At 33.5% G+C, this 22,176-nt stretch overlaps 1 protein-coding gene and 1 pseudogene across 2 annotated transcripts; one reads left to right on the forward strand and one right to left on the reverse strand.

The window, feature by feature from the left end:
* Positions 1 to 4,779: 4,779 nt before the first annotated feature.
* On the reverse strand, positions 4,780 to 19,267 carry LOC115967884 (ethylene-responsive transcription factor ERF017). Of its 2 annotated transcripts, XM_031087035.1 has the most exons (2): positions 18,940 to 19,267; positions 4,780 to 5,579 (listed from the first exon to the last, which is right to left on the reverse strand). In XM_031087035.1, exons 1-2 carry the CDS (start codon positions 19,117 to 19,119, stop codon positions 5,049 to 5,051), a joined length of 711 nt encoding a protein of 236 aa, XP_030942895.1. In that variant the 5' UTR covers positions 19,120 to 19,267; the 3' UTR covers positions 4,780 to 5,048. The 2 variants fall into 2 exon arrangements, with proteins under 2 accessions (XP_030942895.1, XP_030942894.1); XM_031087034.1 differs by lacking the exon at positions 4,780 to 5,579 and having other exon boundaries at positions 18,154 to 19,267.
* On the forward strand, positions 8,364 to 14,640 carry LOC115967885 (annotated as a pseudogene).
* Positions 19,268 to 22,176: the final 2,909 nt, after the last annotated feature.

Raw genomic sequence — 22,176 nt, forward strand, 5'->3', positions numbered from 1 at the left:
TATTTTTCTTTTTTCCAGCCTGCCAAATCAGATTTTAAAACTATTTGGTGTAAATGTTTAGAAAAAAGAGTGAAGAATAAGAAGAAATTTCTTTCCAAACCATCAGAGTATCAGAAAAGGTATTTCCATCTTTACTTTTGATTTCTTATTCAATCCTATGTTTATGAGATGTCAAAATAATTAAAAGATTAAATTTAGGCTAAATATTATTAAATTTGTGGGTTTTTCTGTCATTGTTAATGAATTTAGGCAAATACTGTATAAGCTTACAAAAGTTTTGCCATCATTCATTCATTTACTTCATTTTTCAGTGGTAATTCATGTTGCTAGTACATTTTGATTTATATTTAACAGTTACATGGAAGAGGAAAACAATGATGATAGTAAAAATTGGGTACTGATTATATTCCAAAACTTGGCATTGAATTTGGTTTTGAACATGAGGCATATGACTTCTATAATGAGTGTGGAAGAAATTATGGATTTAATATTCATAAAGAATGGTGCAATAAAAGAAAAAAAGGATGGCATGGTGATTTCAAGAAAGTATACTTGTTGTAAAGGGGGAAATAAAACCCCATGGGAGAGAGATGGTGAAAATAAGTATGATTCGGCCAAAACAAGGACAGGTTGCAATGCTCATATGATAATTTGGCTTGATAAAAAGAAGGGGAAATATTTTATACATAGTCTTGAGCTCAACCATAATCATATTGTCCATATTCCACAATGTGCTCACATGATGCCATCCCAACTAAAGGTCTCAAAAGCACAAGCAATAGAAATTGATTTGGCTTATGATAGTGGTATAAAATTGAAGAATTCATATGAGTTCATGGCTAGGCAAGTTGGTGGTAGAGATGCTCTGTAAGTCTAATTTAATTTATTAATTGATTTGGTGGCCCACATGATAAGGCACATATGATAAGTTAGAGGTTTAATGGGATATAAAGGCATATCCGTTAGTGTCTTATCTAATTGGTCAATTTGTGAAGTGGTTTCGTAATGTGACTCCAACTTTGATGGTGAAGTGGAGATTAAGTAAACTAGGAAATTGGTCCTCTCTCTACCCATTTAAGGTATTTAGTTTTTCCCCTCGTAGATTGAATCTAACTGGATTAAGCGTAACAACAAAAAGGGTGAAGAGAGAAAAACCAATCCTACAGAGAATTATTATTATCTGGATCTCAAGGGAATTGCATCAATGGATCTAGGTAAGTCTCATGACTATTTTATTGTGTTTTATATCAATGTGAAATCCATGATAGTTCTAGATCATAAAGTTAAAGTAGTTGTTGAATGCTTAACAACATAAAGAATTTAAAGTTTACATGCTCTTGGTTACACAAGCAAGATCAAAAGAATTACCATTTTAGTAAATGACAACAAGAACAGAAATGTGGTGAGACAGGGAATTTATTTAAGTACTTTCAGAAACTAAGGAACGAGAATCCTTTCTTTCTTTGCTTACAAAGTCTACAATTGGTAGAATTGAACCTTTTTCTACCTATCTTTGAATGGATGCAATGAATTCTTAGTTTTGAATGATTGTAAATAACCATTGTTTTTAATTGTTGGAGCTAACAATTTATTGTACTTTTTGGAGCTCATAGTTTATGTTTTGTTTTATTTTTTGGAGCTTGAAGATTGTAATTGTGGAACTAATATTTTATGCTATTTTGTTGGAGCTCAAAGTTTGTAATGGTCAAAGTTATTTTTATCTTTAATGCTACTTTGTAGCAAACAATTTATGCAAATTAGAAGAATAATTTCTTTTTGAAGGAAGAAAAGCATGTTGATGTGCTATTGGCTTGGAGGAAGAATATAAAAATATATATAAATATATATTAATCTATGTTGTTGCTGTTATAAAATCTCTAATAGGTTCCTGGTGCAATGCTGTAACTACTGCATAACTGGTGCAAGTGTCGTAGCTACATCTTACCATTAAGACTATTCCAAGAACTATTCTATCAAATTTTTTTTTAAAGCTTTATTAACCTCAAATATGCTTGTACACCAAGCTGGATTATTTGTAATTTGCATCCTCTGTATCCTTGAACTATGTTTTCCATGAAGAGACTTCCAACATTAATGAAAATTTTTTTATTGATCTAAAAAGTATATTGACAAAGAGGTAAATATATCTAACTGAACTTTTGACATAAGTGAATCCACTGTAGTTGCTAACAAAGCATTTTCATGAGATACATTTGTCTTTTTTTCTTCTCCAAAGAAACTTAAAAACAAAAATACAAAAACCAGATAACACAACAATCTGCCGCTTCAGTTTGCTAGTTGGCCCTGGCATGCTTCCTTCAAATACAATACTTTCTTCACAGTTTATGCTAGTTGGCCTTGGCCCTATTTGAAAATTTTTGGGAACTTTTCTCAAGCACTTGGCATGTCTTCTTTTTAAACCCAAAATAAAAACTATCCATTCAAAAAGCATACCTCCTCATTACAAACAATTAAGGTAGTCATCATGAAAAACTACAAAGTTACAAGACTATCCCATGTTTTGGTTCTCAATTGCTCGTACATCACAATGTCATAAATTTGATATTTAAGAAGGTCTCAAATTCTCAGTACATCCCATATTCTGGTTTCTTCATCTATTGGTGGAGATTAGCGTAAAAGTTTGAACAAAATAAAGTCTGCCGCGAAGATAATGTGGTTGAAGATTAAGAAACCCACGCCAATAGCATTCTTTTTTTTCACTGACGTGCTGCAAAGAGGATGATGCTACTGTGTTGTGAAGAGGACAATGCGTTGGTTAAAATTTATTTAAACGTTAACATTCACTGTAGCAGCAAACGCTAGAAGTAGTGTTAATCTTGTGTGTGGGCTTTGTTAGTTTTTGCTTGAAATTTAATGAGATGGCATTGGATTTTAATCTTCACCATTGGTTTATTAGTGGGTGATAGGGCAACTCATGTTTTAGACAAAATGAAATATCCTTTTAAATTTTTACTGGAAGTAAGCTAGATCCAATTTAGATGTGTTATGATTGGTGGCTTGAATAGTGTATGTGGGACTTCATAGTCCTTGTTTTGGAAGGATCTGTAAACCAAGTCCTTGGTTTGCTTTGCCGACTTAAGAAATCCAAGTCCAACTTGGAATCTATTATTTTACACCATGGCTCAACATTAATTAGCCAACATAGTGTTATCTTGCAACAAGGCGTGACTTTGTTCTAGAGCCGCATGTTGTATAGAGTTTAAAGGCGTGACTTTGTTCTAGAAATTTTCAGGTTTCTCTAGTCACGTGCTTTTGGTGATTAAGAGCTCTTTGGATGTATTTGGAGTTTGAACTTTGTGAGAGTGTTTGGTATTACCTTTATAATCTCTTTCTTTTATTAGTAAAACTTACTTTTTAGTCACGTGGTTTGGCTTTGTGGCCGTAGGCCACCACCTAAATCTTTGTATTTTCTGTGTGATTGTTTCTTTTTATCCTTCTATTTCTATTTTGCATATATCCACTGTTATTTGGATACATATACAATAAATAGATATTTACATTTTCGCTATTATTAACAAATTGGTATTAAAGCTTCCGCTTTTATAACAGGATGTAACATCACCATCCATACCAAAACCAATAGATAAGAATCTGCTGTTTTACAATCAGCACACTACACTCGTTCGTGGTTCTTTGACTCACTTGCCATTGAGCTTCCTCATAATAGGATGACTTAATTTACAATGATGAGCATATTTGTAGTGGCGACTTTGAGTGGCTATATGGCGACATTTCATGCCTTAACAGGAAAATTTTGGTAACACCAAAAACAACAGTTTTTCTACAAATGATTGTTGTAATTTTTTTTTTTTTTTTAATTTTTAAAATCAGCTGTGTTGTGATTTAGTGACAACAAATATCTCGTTAAAACAACTTTTTTCATAACATGGTCACAAGTGGTAATATAATTGTGGTTCAAATTAACTCTCTAGACATTGTAGCCAAGAACCTCTTAAAATAATAAGAGTGATATCAGTGATATTTCAGATTTTATTATATACCAATATTTACAAACTAAAGCATTACTGAAAAAAAAAAAAAAAAAAAAAAAAAAAAAAAAAAAAAAAAAAAAAAAAGAAGAAGAAGAAGAAGAAGAAGAAGGACAGTTGACAGCGAAACTATTGTGCATAAGCAAAGGACAAACCTTTTTTTTTGTTGTTTCCTTAATTTTTGGAGTCTTGCATTGAAAACAATACCAAATTGTGTGGACAGGAACTCTTGTAAGATACACAAGCGTGTTTATTATATTTAGTGAAAAAATATTTTATATGCTTGATAATTAAATAGATGGAGAATATGAGATTTGTATTATGAATGAATTCGTGTGCTTTTGGTTTCAACTTAAAAAACTAGTTTATTTTATTATTCAGTTTATTTTTGGTATTATTTATAAGTCTCACTATATTTTTTTATATTATTTATAAGTCTCACTGTATCTTTATCTACAGCACTTCCAGTAAAAAGTTTTCAAACAGAAATGGCAAAACTTCAAAGTTTATCAGCTCAAAAGACTCGAGCAATTGTGCCATAAGTTTTATCTTTGGGTAGTTGGGAAGGCGGCGCGTGCAAGATCTTTGAATTCAAATCTTTGGGCCCAGATCTTAAAAAGTTTATCAGCGGATAAATTGCTTTATCTGCCGATAAGCTTTGTAAGATCTTGTGCAAAATAAAGAAGAGAATCAGTGAGCAAATGTATTAAACGTGCTTAAAATGCTGGTCCTTTTTGAATCCGGGTCCCAATCTCACGAGCATTGTAAATGTCAAAAATGATTGAAATACTATTTGCATTCATTTGAATGAGTGACAAAAATTACATCAATCTATGACACACTTTACATTCTAATTCACAAATGAATTATCTAGATCAGACTCAAAAGAATTTGTAGTACCGAAAAAAATATTACCAGGATGGCCGTGCTAAAATTGGTCCATCCATATACAAATTCAACATCCGGGTAAAAAAATAGCTTCAGTAACTCCGGGAACTAAAACTTGTCCAGGTCACTGAACCACCCGAGAGCGATCCTCTAGAAATTCCACAGGAATGAATTATATGATTCCTGAGATGCAATCCCATCAAGATTTTCTTCTCCATAATCCACATTAGGCAAGGGCTGTGAAAATAACCCGTTTGTAAGATCATCAAAGCCCGGAAATATCCCATAATCCGACCCGTAATTACTCAAGCCCATCGTCTTTAAAAAATCCAAATCTAAATCCAAATCGAAGAACGACCCATCTAAAATGTTGGTCGAAATCGAATCACTGTCTATCTGAACAGTCTCCACCGTCGCTTCCGACACCGAGGGAGACGGTGTAAATGAAGAAGACGAATTGTTATTATTATTATTATTGTTCATCATCTCCAAGTGATGACCCAAATCGCTCTCACTTTTGGGAGGGTCCGACTCCGAATTGGCGAACTTGGCCGCCGCGGCTTGAATCTCCGCCGCCTTGAGCGACCTTCCGCCGGGGATTTCAGGTGGGTTATTAGGAAAATTGAACCTGGCAGCGCGGCCACGCAAGCAGAAGAGGGCCGCGTCGAAAGCACGCGCCGCCTTCTCAGCCGAATCGTAGGAACCCAACCAAATCGAAGAAATTAGCTCAAAATGTTTAACCAGTTGTGGCCAAGCTTCACAAAGATGGTGAGAGTTTATTTTTTATTTTTTATTTTTTTTTATATATATAATTTTTATATTTTGAGATTTTGAAAATTGAATTTTTTTTTTTTTTTTTTTCTAAATTTTAACATGTAAATTTTTTTGGTTATAGGTATCATGTTCCACAATCATTAATTAAAGATGATGAAAATACATTGGTATTGTTTGAGGAATTTGGTGGTAACCCATCATTTGTCAATTTTCAAACAACCACAATTGGAAGTGTGTGTGGCAATGCATATGAGAGTAATAATACATTGGAATTGTCATGCAATGAACGTCCAATTTCATCAATTAAATTTGCTAGTTTTGGTACTCCACAAGGTACCTGTGGATCGTTTCAGAAAGGTAGCTGTGAAGCAACAAAAGATGCATTGTCTATCCCCCAAAGTGTATGTAAATTTTTTAGATGTTTATTTTTATTATCTTTTACTTATATATATATATATATATATATTCATTTTCATGTGAAGTTTATATAATATTAACCAAATTTTTGTTTTAATTTTGTAGGCATGTGTTGGTAAAAACACTTGCTCAATTGAGGTTTCTGAAGAGACATTTGGAACAGTAGATTGTGGTGGAGTCCCCAAAAGACTAGCTGTGGAGGCTGTGTGCTAAATTTTTTATTTAAGTTTTTAGTTTTAGGTCTTGAGTTTTCTCAGGAAAAAAAAAGGGTCTTGGGTCATAAATTATGTGGTTTTGTTTGGTAGTTAGGGTTAGGGAGTTCAATTTCCTCATTTAGTACTGTTTACTTTGTTAAATAAATTAGTAATTGAAATCGTTTTTATGTGTTATATTTCTTGTGGGATTTTTTTTTCCTCTGCAATATGAAAATTACCTATATCACTTAATTTATCTTAAAACAAGATTTTTTCTGATGTAGTTGCAGTAATTTATTTTACAATTTATCAGACAAATATAACACAAAGAGTCAGTGACCCCAATTAAAATATAATCATTGTTAAATATGATCAAACTAATAGAGGTCTTCACGAAATTATTCTTCTACAAAAGGGTATTGGAGTTTTCAACAGGGTAAATAATTTTCCATTAATTGGTTTTCTACTTCATTTCCCTTACAAAAATTACAGTATCACAGCAGCTTCCTATTACCTTTAGCAGTTTTAGGAAATCAGGGATTGGGCTTGAAATGGGCTTTGAGTCTTAGGAACTGAACAGTTGGGCTTGTCATCGAGCCGAAATTATTATGGTAAAAATTGAGGTTTTTCGTAGATAGGATCACAAAATTCTGATATAGATCAGTACAAAATAGAATTAGAATGTCTACATTAAATATAGAAACCTAAATCATAACTTGGTATAAAATGAGGTATCAACAAGGATTCCATTGAAATGAAAAAATAAAATTCTATAGGGACAAAAAATGAAACATGTTAAAGTTAAACGATATAATTTGTAATTTAACTTTCTTAATCATTATTGGAAAGTAAAAAAATCTATTTTGAGATGCAAGAGTCAAAAATACCATTAAATTTACCCTCAAATTTAATGGTTGAAAGTGATATCATCTTTGTGATTCAATCAAACACTTTTAAAAAAAAAAAAAAAAAAAATTAACCACACTCATAACTCTAATGGAAAAATTTCTCAAAGCATGAAATTCCATAACTATTTAGCCACATATTTTACAAATTACTTTATGGAATAATAAAAAAGACTTCAAATCATTGTTGTATTTCTCTGGATATATATGTTGTCAAAGATTTTGCTAAGGAAGATTATGATGCTAAATTTGTGGATCAAAATTGTGAAATTAATACCGCTCAAATTTGATAATGGAAAAAGTTTGTATACAAACTTGGTTCAATTGGTTGTAACTCTTCCCAAAAAAAAAAAGGGTTGTAACTAGTGATTATAACTCTCACTTAAAACATTAATATGATTATATATTTTGAAAATCTAATCATTAGATTATATATTTTTTATATTCTTAATGCGCATGTCAAATTTTGTGTCAATTAGATGTTATTTACTATTCAATCCATAAACTTATTTTTTATGCATAATTTTAGACAACAAAAACTTGAAATTTAAATATTTGATTGATGATATAACTATTAATTTTTGATTTTTTGGAAATTTTACTAGCATGAAAGATATAAGAAGAAAATGAAATCCAATGTTTGATTTATCAATATTCACATCTAATATAAAAAATATAAGTGAAGTTATAACTATTGACTACAATCAAGTTTGTAGCAAAACTTTCTCATTTGATAAATAAATTTCTCAAAGATATTGGCCTCATTCTTTAACCAAAAAAGTTTTTTTTTTTAATCAATACAATATTACAAGTGGGAGACATTTCTTGTAATTCTAAGATTCATGGAAGCAAGGCAACATAAATCTAGTCCTTGACCACGGTACAATGCAATTTTTAACCATGTGGGTGGAGTCTATTACGCAAGAACTACACAGTTTTGCTTGGTTGAATTGAAATTTAAAACCTCTGAACGAGTCATTGGCTATCCTTGAATTGTGTTCAATCAACTTTCACCTACACTTGTTCTCCTCCGGGAGGGTCGTTGAAGTGGTCCTCCTAATAACTGAAATAATGCCATTTATACAAATGCGTGAGCTAGATTCTTAATCAGAAGAAGAGTTATAAATAAAAACCCACTAAGTGATGTATATTTTCATAAATAGTGTTTTATTGGTTAGAAGTACCAAAAGGACCACTTTAGCAACTCTCTTGACAGACTTAATAATTTCTCCTTATATAGACATTTGCTTGTGATATAAATATCTGGTCTCAGCTACACATATTTGGTGTAGTTATAGTCAGGGATCAAAATGCAATGCATTTGGATTAACAATAATCTTCTACCTATTTTAGCCTTGCTATGCTCATGTCTTTCAGTATTAGCAGCAGGCACAAGTGTTTCCTATGATTCAAGTGCCATTATTATCAATGGTGAAAGGCGAGTTATTTTTTCTGGTTCAATTCATTATACACGCAGCACCCCAGAGGTATCCTAAATTTCTCTATAATTTTTGAAGTAAATTCTAAAATGACATTGTCTTGGAAAACCCGAATGAATTACTGTTCTTATTTTCTGTTCAGAACTCGACATATATATTGGTTTTTATATGGACACACATTTTGCCAACACACTTTAACACAACTTACACATTTGTCAATATGTGATTGTATTACATTACTTACACATGAGAACTACCACTGATACTTGTAAAAGTCAATCTAATCATTACTTGACATGTGTACTAATTATGACAAAGTATGTGCAAGAGTGTGTTTTTAGACTTTTTGCTCAAGTAGTTTGATTGAAGGTAAATTTGATGCAATTGATATTGATGTATCAAATTTAACCCTATAGTTTCAAAATTATAGGATTTCATTTGTTACACTTCTACACCTATAAACTATGTAGCTACGGAAAGTAACTTAAGCTTGCTCTTCCAATGTGTGGTGTGGGTAAAGATGTTTCCATATACTTTGTACAACATAATATATACAATCTCCACGCTGGTTACAGATGTGGCCGGATTTCATTCAAAAGGCAAAAGAAGGTGGACTTGATGCAATTGAAACATACGTGTTCTGGGACCAGCATGAGCCCCAGCGTCGAAAGGTTAGCATTGGTTTTAAGTTTTAGCTTTTAAACACCAATTTTATCTCAAGGAAATAAACTTTCAAGCCCAGCCATTTGTTCTGATATTCGTTTTTTGCTATGGCCTAGTACGATTTCTCCGGAAAACTAGACTTCATAAAGTTTTTCAAGCTGGTTCAAGAAGCTGGACTATATGCCTTTCTGCGAATTGGTCCCTATGTTTGTGCTGAATGGAATTATGGGTAAACCTTTTGTGCGACTTGTAAATTTTATAAGTACCTAATAAAGAGTGTCACTTAAATAAACATCTTTCATTTTTGCTCACCAGAGGTTTCCCAGTGTGGCTACATAATTTGCCGGGTATTCAACTGAGGACAGACAATAAAATTTTCAAGGTTAAGACTTTAATAAATTTGCCTCATATTTGTTCTTACTTGGTTCCATGGAAATAATAATATTGAATTTTGGTAGCAAGAATCTAAATTCTATGTTTTTTTAACATGCAGGATGAAATGCAAACTTTCACTACCAAGATAGTGGACTTGTGCAAAGAAGCAAAGCTGTTTGCACCACAAGGAGGTCCCATAATATTTGCACAGGTTTCATCTAAGAATAATGCTAAATCTACTATCAATTTTAGTAGACAAGTTTACAAACTCAGGCAGTTACATTTTTGTGGTTGGTGACTTACGTAATAAAATTTGTAATATCACCTAATTATAGCGACGCGATTATTCTTTTATTCTCCTATTCCAATGGAGAACATTGATACTAATTAGCATAAACCTTTTTCCTGAATTTGAATTCAATTTCAAACATCACAGATTGAGAACGAATATGGAAATATTATGAAACCTTATGGAGAAGCAGGGAAATCATACATTCAATGGTGTGCAAATATGGCTCTATCCCTCAACATAGGTGTCCCTTGGATTATGTGCCAGCAGAGTGTTGCTCCGCAATCCATGGTATTTCATTTTTCTATCTTCATTGAAACATATCTCGTAGTATATAACATCAAACTTAGAAAAACTGTTGAAAAGGTTGATGTAACTTATTTCATAAAAAAAATAAAACAAAATTTTCCTGTTCCCTCTTACAGATAAACACATGCAATGGGTTCTACTGCGATGACTTTAAGCCAAACAACCCAAAAAGTCCCAAAATGTGGACAGAAAACTGGACTGGATGGTAAATCTTCTTGCTTTACATTTTTTTTTTCCCTGGATGTACTACCAGAGCTCAATTAGTATGTAAATTCCTTTAAGGTACAAGACATGGGGTGGCAATGATCCCTATCGAGCTGCTGAAGACGTGGCATTTGCTGTAGCACGCTTTTTCCAAGCTGGAGGGGTCTTTCAAAATTATTACATGGTTGATTACTCTGTTAATCCAAACTCAAAACTCTCGCACCTTTGTATCTTGCAGTTGAGATTCTATAATGAGCAGTTTTAAGTTCAATTTATTGACACATTCTTTTACTTCCTTCACTTCAGTATCATGGAGGCACCAACTTTGGACGCACATCAGGAGGGCCATTCATTGTAACATCATACGAATATCATGCACCACTTGATGAATTTGGTAATCAAAGAACCAAATAAAACAAAATATTTTTCCATCTTATTTTTTATTTCAAATAAACCAAAGATAAATTTTCTCATTCCAGCACTAAATAAGTATAACAGCATTTTTAATTTGCATCAAGGTCAATCTTTTCTTTGAGACACTTTAACTCCAAAACTAAATGAATATTAATAGTGATTTGAAGTCAATTATCACTATGTCTGCACAATAGACTGTTCATGCTCATTTAAAAAAATTTCAGGGGATTTAAATCAGCCCAAGTGGGGACATCTTAAGCAACTTCATGCAGCTATTAAATCGGGAGAGAAGGTTCTCACAAATAGCTCCCCATCAACCAAGCAGATTGGTAATGGAACTGATGTAGGTCACCGGATTGAACTGAAACTCATTTCACTAATCATTTTATATCCAAAGTAAAAGGAGTAATATTGATACATTAATTTTGTTATCAGCTAACTACGTACGTTAGCAATTCTACTGGGCAAAAATTTTGTTTCCTAAGCAATGTGAACCTGGAAGATGCTAATGTTGATTTACAAAAAGATGGCAAGTATCTTGTGCCTGCTTGGTCTGTTAGCATTCTTGATGGTTGCAACAAGGAAATTTACAACACTGCAAAGGTGAAAGAAAGGGATTGACTAGCTTTTTGTCTAGTGAATTCTATTTGTCCCACAAGTCTTTCAAGTACGTAACCATTCTAATTATGTATGTTATTCTCTACAGGTTAACACGCAGACCTCTTTGATGGAAAATAAATCAGATGGGGCTGAGAATTCTACAAAACTCTCTTGGAGTTGGGTACCAGAATCCATGAACGACACCCTCTCAGGAAAGGGAAGCTTTACAGACACAAAGCTTCTTGAACAAAAGGCAGCTACTGTTGATGTGAGTGATTACTTGTGGTACATGACTAGGTAAGATTTTAATTCAGATTGTATCTGCTTTGAAACATCAAAAAATGGTATATGCTAGACCTAAAGATCATTGGCAAGTAAACAAAAATACAGCTTTACCTAAAAAAGATTGAAACTTTAAAAAAAATTTGTAAGAACACATAAAGAGAAAAAAAAAATGACTTCCGTTTTTTTTTTTTTTTTTTTGAGGAACAAGGAAAAAAAAAAATGACTTCCTAAATCTTTATGACACAGTGTTGACATAGATAATGAGACGCAATGGACCGATGCAAAATTGCATGTGAACACAACAGGCCATGTACTTCATGCCTATGTTAATCAACAGCTGATAGGTACTTCCGATTTGGTAAAATGCATTTCAATTTGTATGATTGATAGTTCACATTTTTGCTGCTTAATTAATACTTATTTAATCTTTTATTTTTAATCTCGATGTCAGGTTCACAATGGGAAGCTAGAGGCAATTTTCGTTTCGTATTTGAGCAACCTGTCACCCTGAAATCTGGGACTAATATTATAAGTCTCCTCAGTGCCACAGTCGGTCTGCAGGCATGTTTTTAACTCAGTTGTTGACATAATATGATGAAGATAATGAGGCAACCTTCCTTTAAATGATATCGAGTTTATAAATTTACATAGTTTCCTCATTGATCTATTCGTAGACTAATGAATCATATAGCTCACACATTATACCTTTGACATGAATATGAATAGCTAAAACATAAATATGTACGTGGGCAAGTTTTAACATATTTATATGGGCAGAATTATGGTTCATTTTTTGATTTGACGCCAACTGGGATCGCTGGAGGCCCAGTTCAATTGATTGGAAAGGGAAATGTTGTAAAAGATTTATCATCAAATCAATGGTCTTACAAGGTACATTTTGTAGAGAATGGTTTTTGAGCTGCATGGCTTTTTACTAATTTTTATGATTAGTCAACATTAATTAATTGACTTTTTTTTTTTTTTTCAATAAAGGTTGGGTTGAATGGTGAGGACCGACGACTCTATGATGTGCACTCACCATCTGGCAGCAACTGGACTCTAAATAATAGACTTCCAAAGCGTGTACCTATGACGTGGTACAAGGTTATTACTCCATCTCATTGGCTTAAGAGTGCATTTGAATAGGAAATGAATGTTTGAATTGTCTTTCGGTGATTGGTGGCATGTTAATTTGTATGTTTTATCTATTGTGTTGTGTTCAGACCGAGTTCAGGGCACCTTCGGGCACAGACCCTGTGTGGTGGTGGACTTGAAAGGCATGGGTAAAGGACAGGCATGGGTGAATGGACAAAGCATTGGGCGTTTTTGGCCTGCATACGTTGCCGATAAGACAGGATGTAGCCAAACATGTGATTATCGAGGACGATATCACACGGGCAATTGCATGTCAAATTGTGCTCATCCTACTCAAAGATGGTATATAACATAACTTTTACAAACTCTAGCTTTACCAATGAGATAGAAAAACAAAAATCCATTTTTGTTTTTAATGTGTGTCTTTAAGGCACACATTAATCATCCATTTTTAGAAATATTTAATGGAGAAAAGAAAAAGCAATAAAAAAAGACAAAACGTTAGTAACTTTTTCATTTTTACATAAAAAGTTTTTAAAAATAGTTTATTAATGTGTATCCTAAGAGCATACATTAATAAAACCTATTAATTAATAATAATTTCATATTTATTATTTGTCTCAGGTACCACATCCCAAGATCATTCCTCAATAATGATAAAAACACATTGATTTTGTTTGAGGAGATAGGCGGAACTCCTTTACCAGTGTCTTTCCAGATAGTCGTGACTGGAACTTTATGTGGGAGTGCATATGAAGGTAACTTGTTAGAAATGTCATGTCAAACGGGACACACAATTTCTGAAATCCAATTTGCTAGCTTTGGAGACCCACAAGGCACATGCGGATCATTCAAGAAGGGTTATTGTGAGGCCGCCAATAGCCTATCTGCTATACAAAAGGTAATCAATTAAACATATATATATTCTTAGTGTTGCATTGCTACAAACTTGGTTAGATGTTTACGCTACAATCAATCATATGTTTCATTATTCTGTCATGTACAATGCACGTGAGTTATTTAAAATGATTGTATACAATCACTTAAGTGCTTAGTAAGTTATGTACAATGCATATGACAGTGACACATGTCATATTTTTATTGTTAGTTGTAACGTAAAGATTCAACCAAGTTTGTAGTTAAACTTTGTTAATTACCAAAGATATAATAACATATGTGAAAGGACCAAATTTAGCTCCAAACTACTATATGACGGTGTTGTAAACTAGAAAATTAAAAATATAAATTGATAGTTTAGTATTCAGCCAAAAAAACAAATTGATAGTTTAGCCAATTAGTGATGACAAGCTGTATTTGAATTCAACTTGAAAACCAACACCCTTATCTTCTTATACTCTTATCCATGTGCAATGCAATCTCCTTTTTAGTGTTGTCTAAACCATAACAGACGGTTTATAAGATTATTCATGTATATACTATTTAAGCAAATTACATGATTCATTTAGAAAACTATGTGAATAAAACTATATACATAGATGATCCCTTCAGTCACAACATAGTGGGTTGGAGAAAGATAACTCCAAACTAATTTGAAGCCAGTGAAAATACATCACTTTTAAGCTTTTTTTTCTTTTAATAATAATTTTGTCATGTAGGCCTGTGTTGGAAAAACGAATTGTTCTTTCGAAGCCTCAGAGGCTAAATTTGGATCAAGCGCATGTGGCAAAACCAGTAAGAGACTACTAGTGCAAGCTGTTTGTAATTAACGAAGAAATCAACGCTGTCGTTGATAAGAGAAGGAGGTCTTCCTTTTTTTGTTATCCTTTTCCTGTTCTTGTAAATTGTAATAAGAATTGCTATGGCGTGATCCATAAAATTTTGCTTGGCTAGGTGAGCTCACGTACGAGCGCTAGTGATGTATATTTGAATTTTATGTTGCAACAAATACACTGATTTGGTCTGCTAAATCTTATAACGGGGTAAACTATGTTTTATTTTTCTTTTTCTTTTTTTCTTTTTTTTGGAGAAGGACAAGGCTGGTTTGATCTAGAGGAACTGAATTTTGGTAAGGGATTTCAAACAACAGTTTTCAGTGTTTAAACATAATGTGCCAAACTTATTTCATGATCTTTTTTAAGACACACCAACCGCAACATTTATAAACAATTTGATGAATATTTGCAATTATGGCTGATTCAGTCCAATCCCAACTTAATTTGCATGGCTTCTGGCTTACCTTTTCTAAAAATTTAACAGGATATCTACTTTTATTTTAAATAAAAGTTGCCACATCACCCACTAATAAACCAAAGTTACTTTTTTTTGTTTTACATTATCAACTCTTCAATTTTAAAACTTAGCTCCAAAATAGAAAACTAGCAATAAGAAAAATATGTTTTGCTGCCCCAATTCTCCTCTCTTTTTATTTATTTTTCTTTTTTCCAGCCTGGCAAATCATATTTTAAAACTATTTGGTGTAATCTTTAGAAAAAAGTGTGAAGAAGAAGAAGAAATTTCTTTCCAAACCACCAGAGTATCAGAGAAGGTATTTTCATCTTTACTTTTGATTTCTTATTCAATCCTATGTTTATGAGATGTCAAACTAATTAAAAGATTAAATTTAGGCTAAATATTATTAAATCTGTGGGATTTTCTGTCATTGTTAATGAATTTAGGCAAATATTGTATAAGATTACAAAAGTTTTGCCATCATTCATTATTTTCATTTTTTAGTGGGAATTCACGTTGCTTGTACATTTTGATTTATATTTAACAGTTACATGGTAGGGAAAACAATGATGATAATGAAAAATTGGGTACTGATTATATTCCAAAACTTGGCATTGAATTCGGTTTTGAACAAGAGGCATATGGCTTCTATAATGAGTGTGGAGGAAATTCTGGATTTAGTATTCATAAAGGATGGTGCAATAAAAGAAAAAAAGATGGCGTGGTGACTTCAAGAAAGTTTACTGTTGTAAAGAGGGAAATAAAGCCCCATGGGCCTGAACCGGCCAGTATCGGACTTAATTGGCCGATACAGCTTGAATCGGTTGGTTTCGGCCGGCCAATATGAACTGATTCGACTTGATTTGGCGTGAATCCGAAAACAAAAACCAAAAAAAAAAAAAAGTAGTGACGCCGCACCTACGCACGGGCAATGGTGTCACCCACCGCATCCCGCATTGGACTCCAGTGTGGCACCCCTGTAGCTGCGTCAGTGCTTTCTTGGCCTGCTACAAAGATAATGTGGTTGAAGATTAAGAAACCCACGCTAGTAGCATTCTTCAATTCACTGATGTGCTACAATGAGGATGATATTGTTGTGCTGTGAAGACAATGATGCGTTGGTTAAAATTTAAATGTTAACATTCACAGTAGTAGCATACGTTAGAAGCTGCATTAGTCTTGTGGGTGGGCTTTGTTAGTTTTTGCTTGAAATTTAATGAGGTGGCATTGGATTTTAATCTTCACCATTGGTTTATTAGTGGGCGGTGTGACGGCTTATGTTTAAGACAAAATGATATATCTTGTAAAATTTTTACTAGAAGTAAGCCATACCTAATTTGGATGTGTTATGATTGGTGGCTTGAATGGTGCATGTGGGAGTGCATAGTCCTTGTCTTGGAAGGATTTGTAAACCAAGTCCTTGTTGGTTTACTTTGCCGACTTAGGAAATCCAAGTCCAACTTGGAATCTATTATCGTACACTACGGCTCAACATTAATTAGCCAACATAGTGGTATCTTGCAACAACCCTAATACACAAGCAACAGTATATATATGTGGAATTTGTTATTTGTTAAGAGCCGCATATTGTATAGAGTTCTAAGGTGTGACTTTGTTCTAGAGCCGCATCTTGTATAGAGTTCTAAGGCGTGACTTTGTTCTAGAAAATTTCAGGTTTTTTTAGTCACATGCTTTTGGTGATTAAGAGCTTTTTAGGTGTATTTGGAGTTTGGGTTTTGTGAGAGTGTTTTGGTACTACCTTTATAATTTCTTTCTTTTATTAGTGAAACTTTTTCCTCAACACTGCCTATGGACGTAGCTAGGCCAAAAGCCAAACCCCCTAAATTTTTGTATTCTCCATGTGATTGTTTCTTTTATCTTTCTATTTCTATTTTGTATAAACCCAATGTTATTTAGATATATACACAACAAATAGATATTTACGTTCCCGTTATTCTCAACAAATTGGTATTAAATCTTCCGCTTTTACAACAGGATGTAGCATCACCATCCATACCAAAACCAATAGATAAGAATCCGCTATTTTACAATCAGCACACCACACTCGTTCGTGGTTCTTTGACTCACTTGCCATTGAGCTTCCTCATAATATGATGACTTAATTTACAATGATGAGCATATTTGTAGTGGCGACTTTGAGTGGCTATATGGCGACATTTCATGCCTTGATAGGAAAATTTTGGTAACACCAAAAACACAAGTTTTTCTACAAATGATTGTTGTAATTTTTTTTTTTTTTAAAAATTTTAAAATCAGCTGTGTTGTGATTTAGTGACAACAAATATCTCGTTAAAACAACTTTTTTCATAACATGGTCACAAGTGGTAATATAATTGTGGTTCAAATTAACTCTCTAGATATTGTAGCCAAGAACCTCGTAAAATGATAAGAGTGATGTCAGTGATATTCACAAGCAGTTGACACTTGACAGATAAACTATTGTGCATAAGCAAAGGACAAACCTTTTTTGGTTGTTTCATTAATTTTTGGAGTGTTGCATTGAAAACAATACCAAATTGTGCGGACAGGGAACTCTTGTAAGATACACAAGCGTGTTCATTATATTTAGTGACAAAATATTTTATATGCTTGATAATTAAATAGTTGGAGAATATGAGATTTGTATTATGAACGTCTTCTTGTGCGTTTGGCTCCAACTTAAAAAACTAGCTTATTTTACTAGCATTTTTTGGTATTATTCATGAGTTTCACTGTACCTTTATCTATAACACTTTCAATAAAAAGTTTTCAGTTTCAACAAAATAAGCTAATTTTAAACAGAAATGGCAAAACTTCAAAGTTTATCAGCTCAAAAGACTTGAGCAATTGTGCTATAAGTTTTATCTTTGGGTAGTAGGGAAGGCAGCGCGTGCAAGATCTTTGAATTCAAATCTTTGGGCCCAGATCTTACAAAGCTTATCGGCAGATAAATTGCTTTATCTGACGATAAGCTTTGTAAGATCATGTGCAAAATAGAGAAGAGAATCAGTGAGCCAATGCATTAAACGTGCTTAAAATGCTGGTCCTTTTTGAACCCGGGTCCCAATCTCACGAGCATTGTAAATGTTAAAAATGATTGAAATACTATTTGCATTCATTTGAATGAGTGACAAAAATTACATCAATCTATGACACACTTTACATTCTAATTCACAAATGAATTATCTAGATCAGACTCAAAAGAATTTGTAGTACCGAAAAAAATATTACCAGGATGGCCGTGCTAAAATTGGTCCATCCATATACAAATTCAACATCCGGGTAGAAAAATAGCTTCAGTAACTCCGGGAACTAAAACTTGTCCAGGTCACTGAACCACCCGAGAGCGATCCTCTAGAAATTCCACAGGAATGAATTATATGATTCCTGAGATGCAATCCCATCAAGATTTTCTTCTCCATAATCCACATTAGGCAAGGGCTGTGAAAATAACCCGTTTGTAAGATCATCAAAACCCGGAAATATCCCATAATCCGACCCGTAATTACTCAAGCCCATCGTCTTTAAAAAATCCAAATCTAAATCCAAATCGAAGAACGACCCATCTAAATTGTTGGTCGAAATCGAATCACTGTCTATCTGAACAGTCTCCACAGTCGCTTCCGACACCGAGGGAGACGGTGCAAATGAAGAAGACGAATTGTTATTATTATTATTATTATTCATCATCTCCAAGTGATGACCCGAATTGCTCTCACTTTTGGGAGGCTCCGACGACTCCGAATTGGCGAACTTGGCCGCCGCGGCTTGAATCTCCGCCGCCCTGAGCGACCTTCCGCCGGGGATTTCAGGTGGGTTATTAGGAAAATTGAACTTGGCAGCGCGGCCACGCAAGCAGAAGAGGGCCGCGTCGAAAGCACGCGCCGCCTTCTCGGCAGAATCGTAGGAACCCAACCAAATCCTCTGCCGACTGTTGGGCAGACGAATTTCAGAAACATACTTCCCCCACTTTCGCTTCCGGACACCTTTGAACTTAGAATTCGACTCACTTCGCTGTTCCTCGATCGTTGCTGTCTTTGTCGGCTTCTCAATGTTCTGCTTCACCATGTGTTTCTGAATTGGCTTTGAGTTCGAGTTCGAGTTCGATTTCGAGTTTGAGTTTGAGTTTTTCGACAAGTAGTAGTAGACAAAGTTGGGATTTTGCTGAAGAGTGAAGAGGAATGAGTTCGATGTTTGCTGAGGAAGTTTTTGTGTGGAGTAGTATATATATATAGGTAGTGGCGTGTGTTTCTAAGGAGTCAACACTCCTATATGCGCGTTAGCTTTGATTAAGGAAGAAGCCGCAAAAGTGTAAGAAGAAGAGTGTACACGTGGTGGGCTCCAGAGTGAGAGGAGTACTTAGCTAACGCGGGGTCCGAGTGGGACTATCTTAATTGTTGTTTCGAAGTTTGAACCCATGTGCGTCTTATATTTCTCGTGCACAATTTTGAAAAGTCTCAATTAAATATTGCCCTTCAAATTTTTTAAAGGCCAACTTTCTCTATTCTATATGATAATAATAAAAGCACGACCCGCCACATCACACTTCAAGTACTATAACCTAATATTTTATTTTTGAGATAACAAATTCAAAATAATGAATAAAAAGAAATTTATATTCAAGAAATATAATAAGATTCAAAATTAAATTAATATATAAAAATTCAAAGTAATTACTTTCCTGTATTAACATGGTAAAACAAAAGAAAATATGTAAAGTAATTTTTTCTTAAATGTCATGTGTCTCACATTCTACACACAAATTTTAAAGTTTTAGGGTGAGTTTGATTCAATTTTTCGAAATTAGGATTTTTGAAAAAGTGGGAGTTTCAAAAAGTGCTGTATGAAACTAGACTTTTTTAAAAAGTTAAGTGTTTGGTAAAAACTATTAAAAAGTTCTTATTGAAAAAACTAATTGTTTGGCTAGTACTTATAAAAGTGACGGTTTGAGTTATAAATTATCAAAAAGGACAATGTACATATAAGAGAGTTTATTTCATAATTAAACCAACTACTTAATAATACTTACTTAGAAAAAAATTACTTAATAATAATAATAATAACAATAATAATTTATTATTAACTAAAATTTGTTGTACAAATACTTTTAAGATAGCATTTCTCTAATATAATTTTTTTTCATAAGTTTACTTAAAAAAAAAAAGGTGTTGTTCATCTTGTGCCCCACACCACATGTATAACCAACACAAAACCTTTTTTTCTCAACCACATCTTCTTCACCTTTTGTCTTCTTTATTTTCCTCCACACACTTCTTCACATTTTGTCTTCTTTCAAGTTTCAACACCTCTCTCTCTCTCTAACTCTGTTTCACATCCTCTAAACTATTACTTCATCAAAGGGGAGAGAGTGAGAACTAAGAGAAAGATCAAAATGAAAAATAGAGAGATCTTGGCAAACCCAAAGAAAATGTTGCTAGGTGAAAGGTCAGGGGACAAGGAATCCCACTTCTACGGTGTAGAGACGGAGTTTAACGATGACATTCCTTTGCTCTTGTCTCACAATCTCTCTTCCGTTGGCTTCGACTTCGTCGTCGCTGATAGTCTCAATTATATCCTCATCCATAGAAAAGACTGTGGACGAGAGCAACATCAATCTTCGTCCATCCCATGGTGCGTGCCAGGCAAAGATGAGGTCATTCACCCACAATCAATGACGAAGTGTTACATGACAATAATGAGTCTCCGTAGTGTTGGAGAGACAAATATCTTATCATTAACACCCTACAAGGGCATTACAGATACCACATTGAAACAACCATTAAAGCACCACCAACGACTAGAAGGAAGAAACAAGCGCATATATATATATATATATATATATATATACCAACACCCCAAGACCTGAGGAAGTATTGAAACTTTAGCTAATAGACTCCCATGTTCTAGTATTGAACTTTCTTTTCTTTTTTAGCCATTCTGACTTTACCATCGAAGGCTTTGTGGCAAGTACCATACCAATGACCTACACTTCTTCCATTCTTCATTTGCCTTTACAGGAACTTGTTGGCTATGGACGACTTTATCTTTGGACGAACATTCTGACTGATGATTCTAGCTTCATTAGTCGCTACTCTGGTTTGTATAATCGCCTATAGAGACGGAGTTCAAACTATTACTACAAGGGATTGACTTTTTTTTTTTTTTCCTTAGCTGATTTGGGAATTGGTTATAGATTTTTTTGTGTTTGGATTGGGAAATTTTTTATTGAATTGGGTTTTCAATAAAATGTGAAGGACAATTTGGTAATTGAACACAGAGTCCAACAGTAATATTTATGAACACGCATGGGCTTTTGGAAAAGGCTTTGAAGAGCTACTTTCTGAGAACGCGCATTCCCCTTCACATTTCAAAAGCTGCGTTTTGAAAAGGTTGCATTTTGAAACTTCACCAAACGCTTATATTATTTGTTTGGTTTCAAAAAGTGCTTTTTGCAAGAGGAAAGAGCAAACAAATGGGCACTCAATCTTTTAAACTTTTAATCCTAAATAGAAAAGAACAAAAATGCTAAATAAAAAAACATTTGAATTATTATTATTTTTTTAAAATTCAGAAGTTAGTAATTTGAATATTAAAAAAAGAAACTCAAACAAGTTGACAAACAACTTAATACCAATAGCACTTATATTGTGTTTGGTTAGGGTAAAAATGAGAGGATAAAAAAGAGGGATGAATTTCTATCTTTGTTGGGAGTAAAAATAGACTAAAAAGATAATGGGGCGTGTAGAAAATTTTCACTCAAGTCCATCATTTTTTTTTCCTTTCCAAAATAGAGAGAAAATTGGGAGAACTGACTTGAGCAATAAAATTACAAAATTATCCAAATTACTCCCATTGTTTCAAACTATAATAGTAGCACAATAGCAATATATATTCTATCATTCCAATCTTTCATCCTTTGTATCAAACACACATGGGAGAGAGTTAAAATCTTTTCCATTTTCCTTGTTTATTTACTTTTAAAATTTTCCATTCTGCTAGCTAAACATGAGCCCAATTAAATGAGATTTTTTTTTTTGGTAGGAGATGCCAGCACAAGAAATTGCTAGATGACTATTTTAATTTTTTTGGACCAATTTTTGATATTGATGGAAAAATTTTAGAGGT

Source organism: Quercus lobata, chromosome 11 (genome assembly GCF_001633185.2).
Source record: "Quercus lobata isolate SW786 chromosome 11, ValleyOak3.0 Primary Assembly, whole genome shotgun sequence".
In the NCBI taxonomy this organism is placed as follows: Eukaryota; Viridiplantae; Streptophyta; class Magnoliopsida; order Fagales; family Fagaceae; genus Quercus; species Quercus lobata.

Bases quoted from the DNA above. Each gene is read 5' to 3' on its own strand.
- LOC115967884 (XM_031087034.1), bottom strand. From the start codon at position 19,119: ATGGTGAAGCAGAACATTGAGAAGCCGACAAAGACAGCAACGATCGAG.